General features: G+C 44.1%; 1 protein-coding gene across 2 annotated transcripts in view; it reads right to left on the bottom strand.

The window, feature by feature from the left end:
- The window catches only part of LOC121382784, a 40,507-nt gene that overhangs the window by 12,989 nt on the left and 7,061 nt on the right, over nucleotides 1-20,457 (bottom strand). For both annotated transcript variants that reach the window (XM_041512385.1, XM_041512386.1), the window contains exons 2-8: nucleotides 18,517-18,784; nucleotides 13,503-13,750; nucleotides 12,349-12,483; nucleotides 10,824-10,988; nucleotides 7,329-7,436; nucleotides 6,674-6,906; nucleotides 835-985 (exon numbers count right to left, since the gene is read on the bottom strand). In XM_041512385.1, coding sequence (XP_041368319.1) covers nucleotides 835-985; nucleotides 6,674-6,906; nucleotides 7,329-7,436; nucleotides 10,824-10,988; nucleotides 12,349-12,483; nucleotides 13,503-13,750; nucleotides 18,517-18,784 — 1,308 coding nt within the window. The remainder of the gene's footprint in view (nucleotides 1-834; nucleotides 986-6,673; nucleotides 6,907-7,328; nucleotides 7,437-10,823; nucleotides 10,989-12,348; nucleotides 12,484-13,502; nucleotides 13,751-18,516; nucleotides 18,785-20,457) is intronic.

Here is a 20,457-nt window from a genome sequence, read left to right as displayed (position 1 = left end):
ATAAGAGGGTTGCCACTCTCAAAGGACGACACGCCATTCTCTCTTTTCTGAGAGGACTGTCACTCTACAAGACGACACGCCATTCTCTCTTTACTGTAAGACCACTGCCACTCTACAAGACGACACGCCATTCTCTCTTTACTGTAAGACCACTGCCACTCTACAAGACGACACGTCTCTTTACTGTAAGACCGGCCTCGGTGGCGTCGTGGCAGGCCATCGGTCTACAGGCTGGTAGGTACTGGGTTCGGATCCCAGTCGAGGCATGGGATTTTTAATCCAGATACCGACTCCAAACCCTGAGTGAGTGCTCCGCAAGGCTCAATGGGTAGGTGTAAACCACTTGCACCGACTAGTGATCCATAACTGGTTCAACAAAGGCCATGGTTTGTGCTATCCTGCCTGTGGGAAGCGCAAATAAAAGATCCCTTGCTGCTAATCGGAAGAGTAGCCCATGTAGTGGCGACAGCGGGTTTCCTCTTAGAATCTGTGTGGTCCTTAACCATATGTCTGATGCCATATAACCGTAAATAAAATGTGTTGAGTGCGTTGTTAAATAAAATATTTCTTTCTTTACTGTAAGAGGACTGCCACTCTAGAAGACTACACGTCATTCTTTCTTTACTGTAAGAGGACTGCTACTCTACAAGATGACACACCATTCTTTACTGTAAGAGGACTGCCACTCTAGAAGACGACACGCCATTATCTCTTTACTGTAAGAGGACTGCAACTCTACAAGACTACACGTAATTTATAACAAAACAAGGCACGTATTTACCCGCTGTGTTTATAATCCTGTTGTAACCGTGAAATATTTATAAGCGATCTTACCCTCTCTGTGACAACCAAACAACTGGAATCTGAAGCATGGATCTCCATGGTAACCAACAGTGACAAGGCGGATTCGTTTAGTGACAACTGCAGGTATGCTGGTTATAGCAGATACAATAGCTATTCCATTAACATCGACTCCTCGAAACAACTGAAAAAATAGTCACATGTCATAGTTACAGTGGGTATAATTATATTATAGTTACAGTGGAGATGGTGTGTTAAACCTACCACAGGTCCAATCTGACTGGACATCGTGTCGAGATGGTGTGTTAAACCTACACCGGGTCCACTCTGACTGGACATCGTGTCGAGATGGTGTGTTAAACCTACACCGGGTCCAATCTGACTGGACATCGTGTCGAGATGGTGTGTTAAACCTACCACAGGTCCACTCTGACTGGACAGCGTGTCGAGATGGTGTGTTAAACCTACACCGGGTCCACTCTGACTGGACATCGTGTCGAGATGGTGTGTTAAACCTACCACAGGTCCACTCTGACTGGACATCGTGTCGAGATGGTGTGTTAAACCTACACCAGGTCCACTCTGACTGGACATCGTGTCGAGGTGGTGTGATAAACCTACCACAGGTCCAATCTGACTGGACATCGTGTCGAAGTGTGTGTAAACCTACCACAGGTCCAATCTGACTGGACATCGTGTCGAGGTGGTGTGTTAAACCTACCACAGGTCCAATCTGACTGGACATCGTGTCGAGGTGGTGTGTTAAACCTACCACAGGTCCAATCTGACTGGACAGCGTGTCGAGGTGGTGTGTTAAACCTACCACAGGTCCAATCTGACTGGACATCGTGTCGAGATGGTGTGTTAAACCTACCACAGGTCCAATCTGACTGGACATCGTGTCGAGGTGGTGTGATAAACCTACCACAGGTCCAATCTGACTGGACATCGTGTCGAGGTGGTGTGTTAAACCTACACCGGGTCCACTCTGACTGGACATCGTGTCGAGATGGTGTGTTAAACCTACCACAGGTCCACTCTGACTGGACAGCGTGTCGAGATGGTGTGTTAAACCTACACCGGATCCACTCTGACTGGACATCGTGTCGAGGTGGTGTGATAAACCTACCACAGGTCCAATCTGACTGGACATCGTGTCGAGGTGGTGTGATAAACCTACCACAGGTCCAATCTGACTGGACATCGTGTCGAGGTGGTGTGATAAACCTACCACAGGTCCAATCTGACTGGACATCGTGTCGAGGTGGTGTGATAAACCTACCACAGGTCCAATCTGACTGGACATCGTGTCGAGGTGGTGTGATAAACCTACCACAGGTCCAATCTGACTGGACATCGTGTCGAGGTGGTGTGTTAAACCTACCACAGGTCCAATCTGACTGGACATCGTGTCGAGGTGGTGTGATAAACCTACCACAGGTCCAATCTGACTGGACATCGTGTCGAGGTGGTGTATTAAACCTACCACAGGTCCAATCTGACTGGACATCGTGTCGAGGTGGTGTGATAAACCTACCACAGGTCCACTCTGACTGGACAGCGTGTCGAGATGGTGTGTTAAACCTACACCGGATCCACTCTGACTGGACATCGTGTCGAGGTGGTGTGTTAAACCTACCACAGGTCCAATCTGACTGGACATCGTGTCGAGGTGGTGTGTTAAACCTACCACAGGTCCAATCTGACTGGACATCGTGTCGAGGTGGTGTGTTAAACCTACCACAGGTCCAATCTGACTGGACATCGTGTCGAGGTGGTGTGATAAACCTACCACAGGTCCAATCTGACTGGACATCGTGTCGAGATGGTGTGTTAAACCTACCACAGGTCCACTCTGACTGGACATCGTGTCGAGGTGGTGTGTTAAACCTACCACAGGTCCACTCTGACTGGAAATCGTGTCGAGGTGGTGTGATAAACCTACCACAGGTCCACTCTGACTGGACAGCGTGTCGAGATGGTGTGTTAAACCTACACCGGATCCACTCTGACTGGACATCGTGTCGAGGTGGTGTGTTAAACCTACCACAGGTCCAATCTGACTGGACATCGTGTCGAGGTGGTGTGTTAAACCTACCACAGGTCCAATCTGACTGGACATCGTGTCGAGGTGGTGTGTTAAACCTACCACAGGTCCAATCTGACTGGACATCGTGTCGAGATGGTGTGTTAAACCTACCACAGGTCCAATCTGACTGGACATCGTGTCGAGGTGGTGTGTTAAACCTACTACAGGTCCAATCTGACTGGACATCGTGTCGAGGTCGTGTGTTAAACCTACCACAGGTCCAATCTGACTGGACATCGTGTCGAGGTGGTGTGTTAAACCTACCACAGGTCCAATCTGACTGGACAGCGTATCGAGATGGTGTGTTAAACCTACCACGGGTCCACTCTGACTGGACAGCGTGTCGAGATGGTGTGTTAAACCTACACCGGATCCACTCTGACTGGACATCGTGTCGAGGTGGTGTGATAAACCTACCACAGGTCCAATCTGACTGGACATCGTGTCGAGGTGGTGTGTTAAACCTACCACAGGTCCAATCTGACTGGACAGCGTATCGAGATGGTGTGTTAAACCTACACCGGGTCCACTCTGACTGGACATCGTGTCGAGGTGGTGTGTTAAACCTACCACAGGTCCAATCTGACTGGACATCGTGTCGAGGTGGTGTGTTAAACCTACCACAGGTCCAATCTGACTGGACATCGTGTCGAGATGGTGTGTTAAACCTACCACAGGTCCAATCTGACTGGACATCGTGTCGAGGTGGTGTGTTAAACCTACCACAGGTCCAATCTGACTGGACATCGTGTCGAGGTGGTGTGTTAAACCTACCACAGGTCCAATCTGACTGGACAGCGTATCGAGATGGTGTGTTAAACCTACCACGGGTCCACTCTGACTGGACAGCGTGTCGAGATGGTGTGTTAAACCTACACCGGATCCACTCTGACTGGACATCGTGTCGAGATGGTGTGTTAAACCTACACCAGGTCCACTCTGACTGGACATCGTGTCGAGGTGGTGTGTTAAACCTACACCGGGTCCACTCTGACTGGACATCGTGTCGAGATGGTGTGTTAAACCTACACCAGGTCCACTCTGACTGGACATCGTGTCGAGGTGGTGTGTTAAACCTACCACAGGTCCAATCTGACTGGACAGCGTGTCGAGGTGGTGTGTTAAACCTACACCGGGTCCACTCTGACTGGACATCGTGTCGAGATGGTGTGTTAAACCTACACCAGGTCCACTCTGACTGGACATCGTGTCGAGGTGGTGTGTTAAACCTACCACAGGTCCAATCTGACTGGACAGCGTGTCGAGGTGGTGTGTTAAACCTACACCGGGTCCACTCTGACTGGACATCGTGTCGAGATGGTGTGTTAAACCTACACCGGGTCCAATCTGACTGGACATCGTGTCGAGATGGTGTGTTAAACCTACCACAGGTCCACTCTGACTGGACAGCGTGTCGAGATGGTGTGTTAAACCTACACCGGGTCCACTCTGACTGGACATCGTGTCGAGATGGTGTGTTAAACCTACCACAGGTCCACTCTGACTGGACATCGTGTCGAGGTGGTGTGATAAACCTACCACAGGTCCAATCTGACTGGACATCGTGTCGAGGTGGTGTGTTAAACCTACCACAGGTCCAATCTGACTGGACATCGTGTCGAGGTGGTGTGTTAAACCTACCACAGGTCCAATCTGACTGGACATCGTGTCGAGGTGGTGTGTTAAACCTACCACAGGTCCAATCTGACTGGACAGCGTGTCGAGGTGGTGTGTTAAACCTACCACAGGTCCAATCTGACTGGACATCGTGTCGAGATGGTGTGTTAAACCTACCACAGGTCCAATCTGACTGGACATCGTGTCGAGGTGGTGTGATAAACCTACCACAGGTCCAATCTGACTGGACATCGTGTCGAGGTGGTGTGTTAAACCTACACCGGGTCCACTCTGACTGGACATCGTGTCGAGATGGTGTGTTAAACCTACCACAGGTCCACTCTGACTGGACAGCGTGTCGAGATGGTGTGTTAAACCTACACCGGATCCACTCTGACTGGACATCGTGTCGAGGTGGTGTGATAAACCTACCACAGGTCCAATCTGACTGGACATCGTGTCGAGGTGGTGTGATAAACCTACCACAGGTCCAATCTGACTGGACATCGTGTCGAGGTGGTGTGATAAACCTACCACAGGTCCAATCTGACTGGACATCGTGTCGAGGTGGTGTGATAAACCTACCACAGGTCCAATCTGACTGGACATCGTGTCGAGGTGGTGTGATAAACCTACCACAGGTCCAATCTGACTGGACATCGTGTCGAGGTGGTGTGTTAAACCTACCACAGGTCCAATCTGACTGGACATCGTGTCGAGGTGGTGTGATAAACCTACCACAGGTCCAATCTGACTGGACATCGTGTCGAGGTGGTGTGTTAAACCTACCACAGGTCCAATCTGACTGGACATCGTGTCGAGGTGGTGTGATAAACCTACCACAGGTCCACTCTGACTGGACAGCGTGTCGAGATGGTGTGTTAAACCTACACCGGATCCACTCTGACTGGACATCGTGTCGAGGTGGTGTGTTAAACCTACCACAGGTCCAATCTGACTGGACATCGTGTCGAGGTGGTGTGTTAAACCTACCACAGGTCCAATCTGACTGGACATCGTGTCGAGGTGGTGTGTTAAACCTACCACAGGTCCAATCTGACTGGACATCGTGTCGAGGTGGTGTGATAAACCTACCACAGGTCCAATCTGACTGGACATCGTGTCGAGATGGTGTGTTAAACCTACCACAGGTCCACTCTGACTGGACATCGTGTCGAGGTGGTGTGTTAAACCTACCACAGGTCCACTCTGACTGGACATCGTGTCGAGGTGGTGTGATAAACCTACCACAGGTCCACTCTGACTGGACAGCGTGTCGAGATGGTGTGTTAAACCTACACCGGATCCACTCTGACTGGACATCGTGTCGAGGTGGTGTGTTAAACCTACCACAGGTCCAATCTGACTGGACATCGTGTCGAGGTGGTGTGTTAAACCTACCACAGGTCCAATCTGACTGGACATCGTGTCGAGGTGGTGTGTTAAACCTACCACAGGTCCAATCTGACTGGACATCGTGTCGAGGTGGTGTGTTAAACCTACCACAGGTCCAATCTGACTGGACATCGTGTCGAGGTCGTGTGTTAAACCTACCACAGGTCCAATCTGACTGGACAGCGTATCGAGATGGTGTGTTAAACCTACACCAGGTCCACTCTGACTGGACATCGTGTCGAGGTGGTGTGTTAAACCTACACCGGGTCCACTCTGACTGGACATCGTGTCGAGATGGTGTGTTAAACCTACACCAGGTCCACTCTGACTGGACATCGTGTCGAGGTGGTGTGTTAAACCTACCACAGGTCCAATCTGACTGGACAGCGTGTCGAGGTGGTGTGTTAAACCTACACCGGGTCCACTCTGACTGGACATCGTGTCGAGATGGTGTGTTAAACCTACACCAGGTCCACTCTGACTGGACATCGTGTCGAGGTGGTGTGTTAAACCTACCACAGGTCCAATCTGACTGGACAGCGTGTCGAGGTGGTGTGTTAAACCTACACCGGGTCCACTCTGACTGGACAGCGTGTCGAGATGGTGTGTTAAACCTACACCGGGTCCAATCTGACTGGACATCGTGTCGAGGTGGTGTGTTAAACCTACCACAGGTCCAATCTGACTGGACATCGTGTCGAGGTGGTGTGTTAAACCTACCACAGGTCCACTCTGACTGGACAGCGTATCGAGATGGTGTGTTAAACCTACCACGGGTCCACTCTGACTGGACAGCGTTTTGAGATAGTGTGAGTGCAGCGGCTCGTACTGCACGGAATACGTCGTCAGATACTTCGTCACGCGGCTCGTTGGGCTGTTCACTTCCGGTGGCTGGATTTCAATAGACTGGATGGCGATTGGCTGTTTGAACCTCACTTCAATGAACGGCCGTGTGGGGGAGCTGAGTGTGTTAGGGTCAGGGCACCATCCGCCCCTTAGTTTGCCTACAACGAGGAGATATATGGCTGTAAAAACCCAACAGTGTGAAATATCACTTCTCAAAATTCATTCTTAGTGTGTGTGTGTGGGGGGGGGGAGGGGGGAGGGGGGGGGTTAGTCCCATGTAATAAATTCTATATATTTTTAAAATTCACCGCGTCTACCCCACTTTCCCCATGTAATGAATTGTATATATTTTTAAAAATCACCGCGTCTACCCCACTTTCCCCATGTAATGAATTGTATATATTTTTAAAAATCACCGCGTCTACCCCACTTTCCCCATGTAATGCATTCTCAGTACCGACTCCCATCCAGAGAGAGTTTAATGACTCAGCAGTCCACATAGCTGAGGTGTGCTAAAATATGAGCACGTGTAAAGATATGTATAAACAAATCACACATAGAAACGTAAAGCGTAACGAACCCAAGCAACAGTCTATCATGGAGGTTGCCGCTGAAGTGTTGTAGCCGTCAGACGAAGTCGTGACGTCATTAGCCGTAAAGTTCCTGTTCCACAGCGGTATATTACACTCTGGAATAAATCAACCAATCAATCAATCAGTAAACCCCCACAAAATTTGGCAATGACGCCTGTAAACAAAAGTAAAGGATGTATTGATAAACAAAAGCGCATATTGTTAAAGGGACATTCTTGAGTTTGCTGCAATTTTTAAGAAGTTATCGACTAACAGAGACATTTTGACGACTGTAATTACATATCAAATATATTTTTTTCTGCATAAAATATTAGTGGCTGTATATTAAACGTATTTCTGATCGTTCTAATATTTGTACTAGGTTAAATTTTATTTTATTTCCTAAAAATGATTTTTTCGTACGTACGAAATTATTTGAAGACAAAATCCAGTTCGGGCTTCTTACAAATATTAAGACAACTAGAAACATTAAATATACAGAAACTGATATCATAAACAAGAAAATATATTTAATATGTAAGTTTAATCGCAGAAATATTTTATTAGTCGGAAATATCTTACAATGCAGCAAACTCGGGAATGTCCCTTTAACTAAATTAAGATTATCAGCACACGTTTTAACTGTGGAAACGAGAAGGTATAGAAATATCGAAAGAACGGAAAGAACTTGTATTTATTATAATCTGAATAAAGCCATTTTTTTTATTAGAATGTCTTAGATAGGACAATGTAAAAAGTAAGTATATCAAAAAACCTTTTACTGGAAAAGCCCGTCAGCCTATGAGGTTATCATGCTATTAAGTGTTGAAAATATTAAAGAATTAAATCAACTTAGTAAATATATATTTGAATATTACATAATGCGAGCCACTGTATGTATAATATGGTTAGTCAGGTTGATAAATTTAAAAGTATATGTATATGTATGTATAAGTATAAGTATAAGTATGTGTATAAGTATGTGTATGTATGTGTATGTATGTGTATGTGTATGTGTATGTGTAAGTATATGTATATGTATATGTATATGTATATGTATAAGTATATGTATATGTATATGTATATATACATAAGTATATGTATATGTATAAGTATAAGTATATGTATATGTATATGTGTATGCGCATTTATATGTGCATTGTTATATTGTATTCTCCTGCACTAGACTACATTCTATATATTTTTAAAAATCACCGCGTCTACCCCACTTTCCCCATGTAATGAATTGTATATATTTTTAAAAATCACCGCGTCTACCCCACTTTCCCCATGTAAATTGTGCAGGCATTGTATGTAAGGTATGTGGTTTTTGTACTGATGAGTTGTAAAGTTCTAGGTAAATGAATAATTGAAAAAAGAATTGAAATATCAAAGACACACGTCTAATACTGTACAGACTGACGAATGCCTGTCTACTAAAGTAAACACGATAACGTACGCAGCCCTCACTTCCTTAATACGTTACTTTAGCCTCGAGCCAACGAATCAGTCTTCTGGCTTTCCACAACCCAAAATGTTCAATGTTATCTGATGACTCGTTCCAGCCAGTAAATCATGACTGGTATAGCAAAGGCCATGGTATGTGCTATCCTGTCTGTGGAATGGTGTATATAAAAGATCCCTTGCTACTAACACAGCGTAATTTACGAATGTTAATGAAGTAACAACATAAATCTCAAGCTGGTGATGTGGTTTCTTGTATTGTACATGAAACGTAATTAATAAGTTAACAACATGGTGATACAGATAATATGCAAGTCAGAGCGTTTGGGTGAATGACACACAGGTCTCCCGATAGAGTTGACATTGCTTATGTTACAAAACTGTCTCTCGGATCTTCCAGTAGAGTTTGTGCTTTGTGAGAGAACTTCAAGGCGTGTGAACAGTATCTGTTCTCCCCGAGTCTGTCTTTCATGGGTAAATTATCCTTATTTATAAGACGCATACTAAACACGTATCTATGTAATATACAGTTGTCAAGGTGTACCCGTTCAGACGTCTGCAATACAATTAAATTGTATTGTCTTATATTGCTCGTTACATATTTAATTAGTGCTTGACACTAATTGGTTTGATTGGCATGTCTCTAAGTGGATACCATGGCAGACGTCAGATTACCAATTAACTCATTCTAATTAATGCGCATGTAAAAATAAAGATATAATCCGTATTGTTATAAAGTTGAAGTTTAGCACTGTGACACTACTAATTGAAAAAAAATGTAGCATGTTTCCTCTCTAAGACTATATGTAAAAATTACCAAATGTTTGACATCCAATAGCCGATGATTAATAAATCAATATACTCTAGTGGTGTCGTTAAACAAAACAAACCTCTTATCTGATGACTAATGAATGACTAACGGAAGTGTTTTGAATTGTCGCTTACTGACAATGTTTTTTAAAACAATATTTATTGACGTTTGTATTTCTGTCTGTGGGAAAATGCATATAAAAGATTCCTTGTTCCATTAAGAAAATGTAGCGGGTTTCCTCTATTGACTATGAGTCAGAATTACCAAATGTTTGATATCAAATAGCCGATGATTAATATATCAATCTGCTCTAATGGTGTCGTTAAACAAAACAAACTTTACTTTTACTTGGGGATTGACCAGCAGGTGATGCCTATATTAAGGTCTCCCCCTACATTTTTCAATTACACATTTTACATGGCAGACAAAATAATACAATTGGTTTAAAACTGACAATTACACATTTTACATGGCAGACGAAATATTAAAATTGGTTTAAAACTGACAATTACACATTTTACATGGCAGACGAAATATTAAAATTGGTTTAAAACTGACAATTACACATTTTACATGGCAGACGAAATATTAAAATTGGTTTAAAACTGACAATTACACATTTTACATGGCAGACGAAATAATACAATTGGTTTAAAACTGACAATTACACATTTTACATGGCAGACGAAAGAATACAATTGGTTTAAAACTGACAATTACACATTTTACATGGCAGATAAAATAATACAAATTACATGGCAGACAAAATAATACAATTGGCGTTAATATTCAAAATTTCCCCTATTTGTTAGGTAATCCCTGTCCCGAGTCAGACCCCCGATCCTATCGGAGACCGGACTCGGGATAGGCGTGTTCGAAACCCTAGTGGTATATGGACACGTTAAACCAGTTACTAAGCTAAGCTAAAACTGACAATTACACATTATACATGGCAAACAAAATAATACAATTGGTTTAAAACTAACAATTCATTCGAATGTGTTTCTGAAAGGTACTTAAAACAAACAAACAAACAAAAAACAACAACAAAAGAAACCAAGCCAAACAAACCAAACGATGTCCCTGGCTAGTATCCAGTAACACCAACCATCACTTATATATGTGTCCCCCTCCCCTCTACTTACACCCCAATCTCGTAAAACAAAATTCCGTCTGACAGTCCACCATTTACTGACTGAGTAGCCATTAATGTTACTAGAGAGATTACCTGGAATGGGCTCCAGAGTAGGGATTGGTTTTGGTGTTGTCGATGGTGTTGTTGATCCAGTTGTTGAAAGTGTTGATGGCGTTGTCGGTGCTGTTGATAATGTGCTGCCATGTCCAGGCGTAGCCGTCATCTCACCACATAAACTGTCTGGTAAACCCTGGACGTCTAAAGATAACATAGACACAAACAACAAATATTGATAGTCAAATGAAATGAAAAACAAACAAACACACCAACAAACACATCCATCTTTTAGAGTAGAACAGAAGGGTTCCAAATATTTTAATAATTATTTTCTGTAATCTAAGCTAATAAAACAAGGCATCAGAAACGCTGTAAATTCTCTCGTGAGTGAATGATCATATTTCTGTATGTCACGTTTCATAAAAATCGGATGAGAAATGAAATGGCTTGAGCTTGACGTCACAGTTTAACTAAAAGGTAACGACAGGGCATTGTGTTGACGTCACAGTGTAACTAAAAGGTAACGACAGGGCATTGTGTTGACATCAAAGTTTAACTAAAAGGTAACGACAGGGCATTGTGTTGACATCAAAGTTTAACTAAAAGGTAACGACATGGCATTGTGGCACCATTATTTGGCTATATACACAATCACATTTAGATAGTTTGCCGTCATTGCAATTCATATCCATTTTTATAGGTACAATTGTTTAAATTACATCTTGTTTTTCAAATACAATCACATGCATTGGTATATTGGTAATCATCACATTAAAACACTATGAAGCGACACTAACCGCAATAATTAAATCGGACGTAATAATTTACAAGGATATAGTTGAACAATGAACTTGTTCGCAAAAATGTAAATATGATTTCTCTAATATCACAGTAACTAAAATACAACGACAATATTACTTTTAGGGTGAACATAGGACTTTTTATCGAATATTACTTTTAGGGTGAACATAGGACTTTTTACCGAATATTACTTTTAGGGTGAACATGGGACTTTTTTACCGAATATTACTTTTAGGGTGAACATAGGACTTTTTAACGAATATTACTTTTATGTTTTTTGTAAATTTTATTATTTCATGGCTATGTTTATTATACTACTGAATACTTTATTGTCAGCAGGGCGTGTGTAGTTGTCTGGTAAAGTTAAAGTTTGGTTTGTTTAACGATACTACTAAAGCACATTGATTAAGCAATCATTGGCTATTAGATGTCAAACATTTGGTAATTCTGACTCGTAGTCATCATAGATAATGCGCTACATTTTTCCATTAGCAGCAAGGGATCTTTTATATGCACTTTCTCACAAACAGGAAAGCACATACCCTGGCCTTTGACCAGCTGTTGTTCAATAGTTGGAATGAGAAAACCCCCAATCAGATGAACCGAGGTTGCTCGATCGTGTGACGCAAGCACCTCATGGAAGCGCTCAACCTACTGAGGTAAATCCCACCTCTACTTGTCTTGTAGGCAGCTATTATACGAGCGTTCACTACCGAACTGACGTTTACCTTAATTAGAGTATTTCACTAGAAAGCCTTACCGTGAATGTATGGTGAAGACTGAACAAGATGTTCTCTGGACAGAGGACTCAGCACTAACTTCTTTATCCAAATTCCGCCATAGGTGGTGTGGACGTTATCCGAACAACCAATTGTCATGTGATCCGAGTGAATTCCTGATCGAATAAAATAACGTTAGTTTCTTTGCTAATGAAACAATGTAAGCGCTATTCCAAAGAAAAAAGTAGGAACCCTCAAAAACAATAACAACAAACACAACAGGACCCTCCAACCCCCTCCCCAACAACAACAAACAAACAAACAAACAAACAAAAACCCGCAAGGAAACAAAACAAAAAAGACACAAACAAAACCCAACAATAAATAGAAATACACAAAAATATTTGTGCATTAATGATTTGAGTAACATTTCGTGTTCTGTTTGCCTGTGGTGAAGGGGAATTTAACATAAGCATGAAAAATGTGATGATATATACAGGACATTACGTGATGTTTGTGTTTGTGATAGGAAGATATGGCATTACGTGATGTTTCTGTGTGATACTTGTGTTTGTGATGGAGATATGTGACATTACATGATGTGTGTGTGTGTGTGTGTGTGTGTGTGTGTGTGTGTGTGTGTTTGTGACAGGGCGATGTGACATTACGTGATGTGTGTGTGTGTTGTGGATATGTGACATTACGTGATGTCTGTATGTGTGATAGGGAGATGTGATATTACATGTTTGTGCATGTGATGGGGAGCTGTGACATTACGTGATGGTTCTGTATGTGATGGGGAGCTGTGACATTACATGATGTTTCTTTGTGTTATTGGGAGAAATGACATTACGTGATGTTTCTGTATGTGACGTGGGAATGTGACATTATGTAATGTTTCTATGTGCGACATGGACATACGACATTACGTAATGTTTGTGTGTGTAATGGCGAGATATGACATTACGTGATGTTTCTTTGTGTGATGGGGAAATATGTCATTACGTGATGTTTCTGTATGTGATGGGTTGACATGACATTATGTGATGTTTGTTTGTTTGACGTGAATATGTGACATCACGTGTTGTTTGTGTGTGTGTGACGTGGATATATGACATTACGTGATGTTTCTCCGTGTGACGTGGACAAGTGGCATTATGTGACGTTTGAATGTGACGTGGACATGTGACATTACGTGATGTTTCTGTAAGAGACGGGGACGGGGACGAGGCGATGAGTTGTCCCTCTGCAAACAGCTTCAATCCGTGAGTGCTCGACCACGTGATCTCGAGCCAGTGCCAGGTGCCAGTGTTGAGCGTGTGCAGGGTGGACACCAGCCACGTTGTCCTCGCTAGCTGCACGGTGCCCGTCAGCATGTCGTTCTGGTAGAACAGCGTCAGCCCCGTGTGGTCGTGGTGTTCTCGACTCGTCGATAGGATGTACCTGAAGAAGAACGTGTTAGTGTATTTGTCAGCCCCGTGTGGTCGTGTTCTCGGCTCGTCGATAGTATGTACCTGAAGAAGAACTTGTTAGTGTATTTGTCAGCCCCGTGTGGTCGTGGTGTTCTCGACTCGTCAGTAGGATGTACCTGAAGAAGAACTTGTTAGTGTATTTGTCAGCCCCGTGTGGTTGTGGTGTTCTCGACTCGTCGATAGCATGTACCTGAAGAAGAACTTGTTAGTGTATTTGTCAGCCCCGTGTGGTCGTGGTGTTCTCGACTCGTCAGTAGGATGTACCTGAAGAAGAACTTGTTAGTGTATTTGTCAGCCCCGTGTGGTCGTGGTGTTCTCGGCTCGTCGATAGTATGTACCTGAAGAAGAACTTGTTAGTGTATTTGTCAGCCCCGTGTGGTCGTGGTGTTCTCGGCTCGTCGATAGCATGTACCTGAAGAACAACTTGTTAGTGTATTTGTCAGCCCCGTGTGGTCGTGGTGTTCTCGACTCGTCAGTAGGATGTACCTGAAGAAGAACTTGTTAATGTATTTGTCAGCCCCGTGTGGTTGTGGTGTTCTCGACTCGTCGATAGCATGTACCTGAAGAAGAACTTGTTAGTGTATTTGTCAGCCCCGTGTGGTCGTGGTGTTCTCGGCTCGTCGATAGCATGTACCTGAAGAAGAACTTGTTAGTGTATTTGTCAGCCCCGTATGGTCGTGGTGTTCTCGGCTCGTCGATAGCATGTACCTGAAGAAGAACTTGTTAGTGTATTTGTCAGCCCCGTGTGGTCGTGGTGTTCTCGGCTCGTCGATAGTATGTACCTGAAGAAGAACTTGTTAGTGTATTTGTCAGCCCCGTGTGGTCGTGGTGTTCTCGACTCGTCAGTAGGATGTACCTGAAGAAGAACTTGTTAGTGTATTTGTCAGCCCCGTGTGGTCGTGGTGTTCTCGACTCGTCGATAGCATGTACCTGAAGAAGAACTTGTTAGTGTATTTGTCAGCCCCGTGTGGTTGTGGTGTTCTCGACTCGTCGATAGCATGTACCTGAAGAAGAACTTGTTAGTGTATTTGTCAGCCCCGTGTGGTTGCGGTGTTCTCGACTCGTCGATAGGATGTACCTGAAGAAGAACTTGTTAGTGTATTTGTCAGCCCCGTGTGGTTGTGGTGTTCTCGGCTCGTCGATAGTATGTACCTGAAGAAGAACTTGTTAGTGTATTTGTCAGCCCCGTGTGGTCGTGGTGTTCTCGACTCGTCAGTAGGATGTACCTGAAGAAGAACTTGTTAGTGTATTTGTCAGCCCCATGTGGTCGTGGTGTTCTCGACTCGTCGATAGGATGTACCTGACATAGAACTTGTTAGTGTGTTTGTCAGCCCCGTGTGGTTGCGGTGTTCTCGACTCGTCGATAGGATGTCCCTGAAGTAGAACTTGTTAGTGTATTTGTCAGCCCCGTGTGGCCGTGGTGTTCTCGACCCATCGATAGGATGTCACTGAAGTAGAACTTGTCAGTGTATTTGTCAGCCCCGTGTGGTCGTGGTGTTCTCGACTCGTCGATAGCATGTACCTGAAGAAAAACTTGTTAGTGTATTTGTCAGCCCCGTGTGGTCGTGGTGTTCTCGACTCGTCGACAGCATGTACCTGAAGTAGAACTTGTTAGTGTGTTTGTCAGCCTCGTGTGGCGGTGGTGTTCTCGACTCGTCGATAGGATGTACCTGAAGTAGAACTTGTAGAACTTGTTAATGTGTTTGTCAGCCATGTGTGGTCGTGGTGTTCTCGACTCGTCAGTAGGATGTACCTGAAGAAGAACTTGTTAGTGTATTTGTCAGCCCCGTGTGGTCGTGGTGTTCTCGGCTCGTCGATAGTATGTACCTGAAGAAGAACGTGTTAGTGTATTTGTCAGCCCCGTGTGGTCGTGTTCTCGGCTCGTCGATAGTATGTACCTGAAGAAGAACTTGTTAGTGTATTTGTCAGCCCCGTGTGGTCGTGGTGTTCTCGACTCGTCAGTAGGATGTACCTGAAGAAGAACTTGTTAGTGTATTTGTCAGCCCCGTGTGGTTGTGGTGTTCTCGACTCGTCGATAGCATGTACCTGAAGAAGAACTTGTTAGTGTATTTGTCAGCCCCGTGTGGTCGTGGTGTTCTCGACTCGTCAGTAGGATGTACCTGAAGAAGAACTTGTTAGTGTATTTGTCAGCCCCGTGTGGTCGTGGTGTTCTCGGCTCGTCGATAGTATGTACCTGAAGAAGAACTTGTTAGTGTATTTGTCAGCCCCGTGTGGTCGTGGTGTTCTCGGCTCGTCGATAGCATGTACCTGAAGAACAACTTGTTAGTGTATTTGTCAGCCCCGTGTGGTCGTGGTGTTCTCGACTCGTCAGTAGGATGTACCTGAAGAAGAACTTGTTAGTGTATTTGTCAGCCCCGTGTGGTTGTGGTGTTCTCGACTCGTCGATAGCATGTACCTGAAGAAGAACTTGTTAGTGTATTTGTCAGCCCCGTGTGGTCGTGGTGTTCTCGGCTCGTCGATAGTATGTACCTGAAGAAGAACTTGTTAGTGTATTTGTCAGCCCCGTGTGGTCGTGGTGTTCTCGGCTCGTCGATAGCATGTACCTGAAGAAGAACTTGTTAGTGTATTTGTCAGCCCCGTGTGGTCGTGGTGTTCTCGACTCGTCAGTATGATGTACCTGAAGAAGAACTTGTTAGTGTATTTGTCAGCCCCGTGTGGTTGTGGTGTTCTCGACTCGTCGATAGCATGTACCTGAAGAAGAACTTGTTAGTGTATTTGTCAGCCCCGTGTGGTTGTGGTGTTCTCGGCTCGTCGATAGTATGTACCTGAAGAAGAACTTGTTAGTGTATTTGTCAGCCCCGTGTGGTCGTGGTGTTCTCGACTCGTCAGTAGGATGTACCTGAAGAAGAACTTGTTAGTGTATTTGTCAGCCCCGTGTGGTTGTGGTGTTCTCGACTCGTCGATAGCATGTACCTGAAGAAGAACTTGTTAGTGTATTTGTCAGCCCCGTGTGGTTGCGGTGTTCTCGACTCGTCGATAGTATGTACCTGAAGAAGAACTTGTTAGTGTATTTGTCAGCCCCGTGTGGTTGTGGTGTTCTCGGCTCGTCGATAGTATGTACCTGAAGAAGAACTTGTTAGTGTATTTGTCAGCCCCGTGTGGTCGTGGTGTTCTCGACTCGTCAGTAGGATGTACCTGAAGAAGAACTTGTTAGTGTATTTGTCAGCCCCATGTGGTCGTGGTGTTCTCGACTCGTCGATAGGATGTACCTGACATAGAACTTGTTAGTCTGTTTGTCAGCCCCGTGTGGTTGCGTTGTTCTCGACTCGTCGATAGGATGTCCCTGAAGTAGAACTTGTTAGTGTATTTGTCAGCCCCGTGTGGCCGTGGTGTTCTCGACCCGTCGATAGGATGTCACTGAAGTAGAACTTGTCAGTGTATTTGTCAGCCCCGTGTGGTCGTGGTGTTCTCGACTCGTCGATAGCATGTACCTGAAGAAAAACTTGTTAGTGTATTTGTCAGCCCCGTGTGGTCGTGGTGTTCTCGACTCGTCGACAGCATGTACCTGAAGTAGAACTTGTTAGTGTGTTTGTCAGCCTCGTGTGGCCGTGGTGTTCTCGACTCGTCGATAGGATGTACCTGAAGTAGAACTTGTAGAACTTGTTAATGTGTTTGTCAGCCATGTGTGGTCGTGGTGTTTTCGACTTGTCGATAGGATGTACCTGAAGTAGAACTTGTTAGTGTGTTTGTCAGCCCCGTGTGGTCGTGGTTTTGTCGACTCGTCGATAGGATGTACCTGAAGAAGAACTTGTTAAGTGTATTTGTCAGCCACGTGTGGTTCTGGTGTTCTCGACTCGTCGATAGGATGTACCTGAAGAAGAACTTTTTAGTGTATTTGTCAGCCCCGTGTGGTCGTGGTGTTCTCGACTCGTCGATAGGATGTACCTGAAGAAGAACTTGCTAGTGTATTTGTCAGCCCCGTGTGGTCGTGGTGTTCTCGACTCGTCGATAGGATGTACCTGAAGAAGAACTTGCTAGTGTATTTGTCAGCCCCGTGTGGTCGTGGTGTTCTCGACTCGTCGACAGCATGTACCTGAAGTAGAACTTGTTAGTGTGTTTGTCAGCCTCGTGTGGCCGTGGTGTTCTCGACTCGTCGATAGGATGTACCTGAAGTAGAACTTGTAGAACTTGTTAATGTGTTTGTCAGCCATGTGTGGTCGTGGTGTTTTCGACTTGTCGATAGGATGTACCTGAAGTAGAACTTGTTAGTGTGTTTGTCAGCCCCGTGTGGTCGTGGTTTTGTCGACTCGTCGATAGGATGTACCTGAAGAAGAACTTGTTAAGTGTATTTGTCAGCCACGTGTGGTTGCGGTGTTCTCGACTCGTCGATAGGATGTACCTGAAGTAGAACTTGTTAGTGTATTTGTCAGCCCCGTGTGGTTGTGGTGTTCTCGACTCGTCGATAGGATGTACCTGAAGAAGAACTTTTTAGTGTATTTGTCAGCCCCGTGTGGTCGTGGTGTTCTCGACTCGTCGATAGGATGTACCTGAAGAAGAACTTGCTTGTGTATTTGTCAGCCCCGTGTGGTCGTGGTGTTCTCGACTCGTCGATAGGATGTACCTGAAGAAGAACTTGCTAGTGTATTTGTCAGCCCCGTGTGGTCGTGGTGTTCTCGACTCGTCGATAGTATGTACCTGAAGAAGAACTTGTTACGGTATTTGCAGTTTTATACTTATGTAGGTGGTGGTTCAGTGTAAGAGACAATGTGTCATTACCTCGGGGATTCCGTGTCCAGTTTAACGTTGACGCTGATGGTGAAACCGTTGGGACACGAGTCGGGATCCTTGAAACAGGTCAAGGTCAGCGGAAGCTTGGCACAGCTGTTCTCGTGGATGTAGAGGAGGTGTTCGTGACACTGGTTCTCAAGGTGAGTTACGGTGCCTGACGTCACCAACACGTCATTGTGTCCCGGAAGGCACTCCACTAAGTATTCACTTCCGGTGGTACTGCAGCCCACGACGTTCACCAGAGAGAATCCAAAGTCTAGTTCAGAAACAGATGGCAGGAAAGCAATTGAATACTTGTTTAAGGACACCTCAGTACATTTTAAGAGCTATTTGATGTCTAACATATGCTTATTTTGTCATTTTGTCGAAAGAACCCCCCCCCCCCCCCCCAGGAATGTCGCAGCCGCCACATGGGCTACTCCTGCTGATGAAGCAGCAAATGATCTTTTATACACCATTTCTCATAGGAAGGACTGTACATACCATGGCATTTGATGTATCAGACGTGGGATAATGGTTGCAACGAATACAAAACTTGCATCTACCGTCTGTATTACGAGTTTTCAAACAACAAAGTGTAAGATAAATAGGTTAGCATTAATATAAGTGCAGTGCAGTATTCTATTTCAACATATTTTACAGTGGACGGTTAAGCTTTGACATCTAAGTCATCACCATGGAGCAGCCACTCAGATGTCTTTAAATTGACATGCAACATGTTATATATTCATATTCCAAGCATGTTTTCCATTCAAGTTTCAGACGGTGTTAGATTCCACCGTGTGATACCACTTATCTGATTGTGATTTCTGCGGGATGTAGACAAAAGGTCAGTGGAAAATGTCAGCAGGCAAAATGTGAATGTACAAACAATCAGTAGACAAAATGCCAATGGGCGAAATGTCAGCAGAATAAATACCAATGGACAAAATATCAACATACAAATGTCAATGAACAAAATATCAGCAGACAAAAATCATTGGACAAAATATTACAGACAAAAATCACATGACAAAATATCAGAAAACAAAATATCAATGGACAAAATGACAGCAGACAAAATGTCAGTAGACAAAATAAAATGTCAATGGACAAAATGTCATCAGACAAAATGTCAATGGACAAAATGTCAGCGGACAAAATGTCTACTGTTAATGTGGTACCTCTATCAACCGGTATGTATTCAATGTTTAACAAATATGTAAGGCAACGACAGTACAGAAAAGAGTGAGCAGTATCCCATTCGAACTCACTGTATGCATTGAGACATCAATTAAAGCCAGCCTATCAATTTAAATTAATTATTAAAATGTCAGTTAAAATCTTTAATTCCTTATTTTTTCCTTTTTTTTCTCTCTCTTTTTTCTTCTTTGTTGAGGGGGGGGGGGGGGGGGGATTTCGACAAGTTTGAATGAACCATACAAGTCTATAGTTTTTTTTTTATTGAATTTAAATGTCATAGTGAATGGATTATTATGGGAAGTGCTTCCTAAGATGGGAAATGTTACTGGGATTTAACGAATCTCAATAGTCCTAAAATTAAGTTCCTTGCCTATTCCAAAATTGTGAATAATTAAATAATGGTCAATTGTTAGATTTACTCCTCTGTAGTCAGCTTGTCTTTGGTGAAAAAACGAGAGTTACTGGATTTGTTTTCCAAATTATTCGCTCATTGAGATAACCGCACACACGTCTATAGTGGCGTCAAATGTATACAAACAATGTTTTGCATCCAGACTCGTGGTTAATCAACACTGTGACGGTACATCCTCTTAATTTCTTTTCGCCTGTGGCGATATTAATTGTTTTAGAGGGCCGTGTGCAGTTCCAAATTGCACTTAAGCCCAGATGGGCAACTTGTTACGTGATACCTTTGCGCGACGGTCGTCTAATTCACACCCAGCGCAGGTATGGAGGCCATGTGGCTAA

The sequence above is a fragment of the Gigantopelta aegis genome, chromosome 10 (assembly GCF_016097555.1).
Source record: "Gigantopelta aegis isolate Gae_Host chromosome 10, Gae_host_genome, whole genome shotgun sequence".
Lineage (NCBI taxonomy): Eukaryota > Metazoa > Mollusca > Gastropoda > Neomphalida > Peltospiridae > Gigantopelta > Gigantopelta aegis.
Note: the sequence above shows the minus strand (reverse complement) of the source record. Positions and strands in the feature narration are given on the sequence as shown.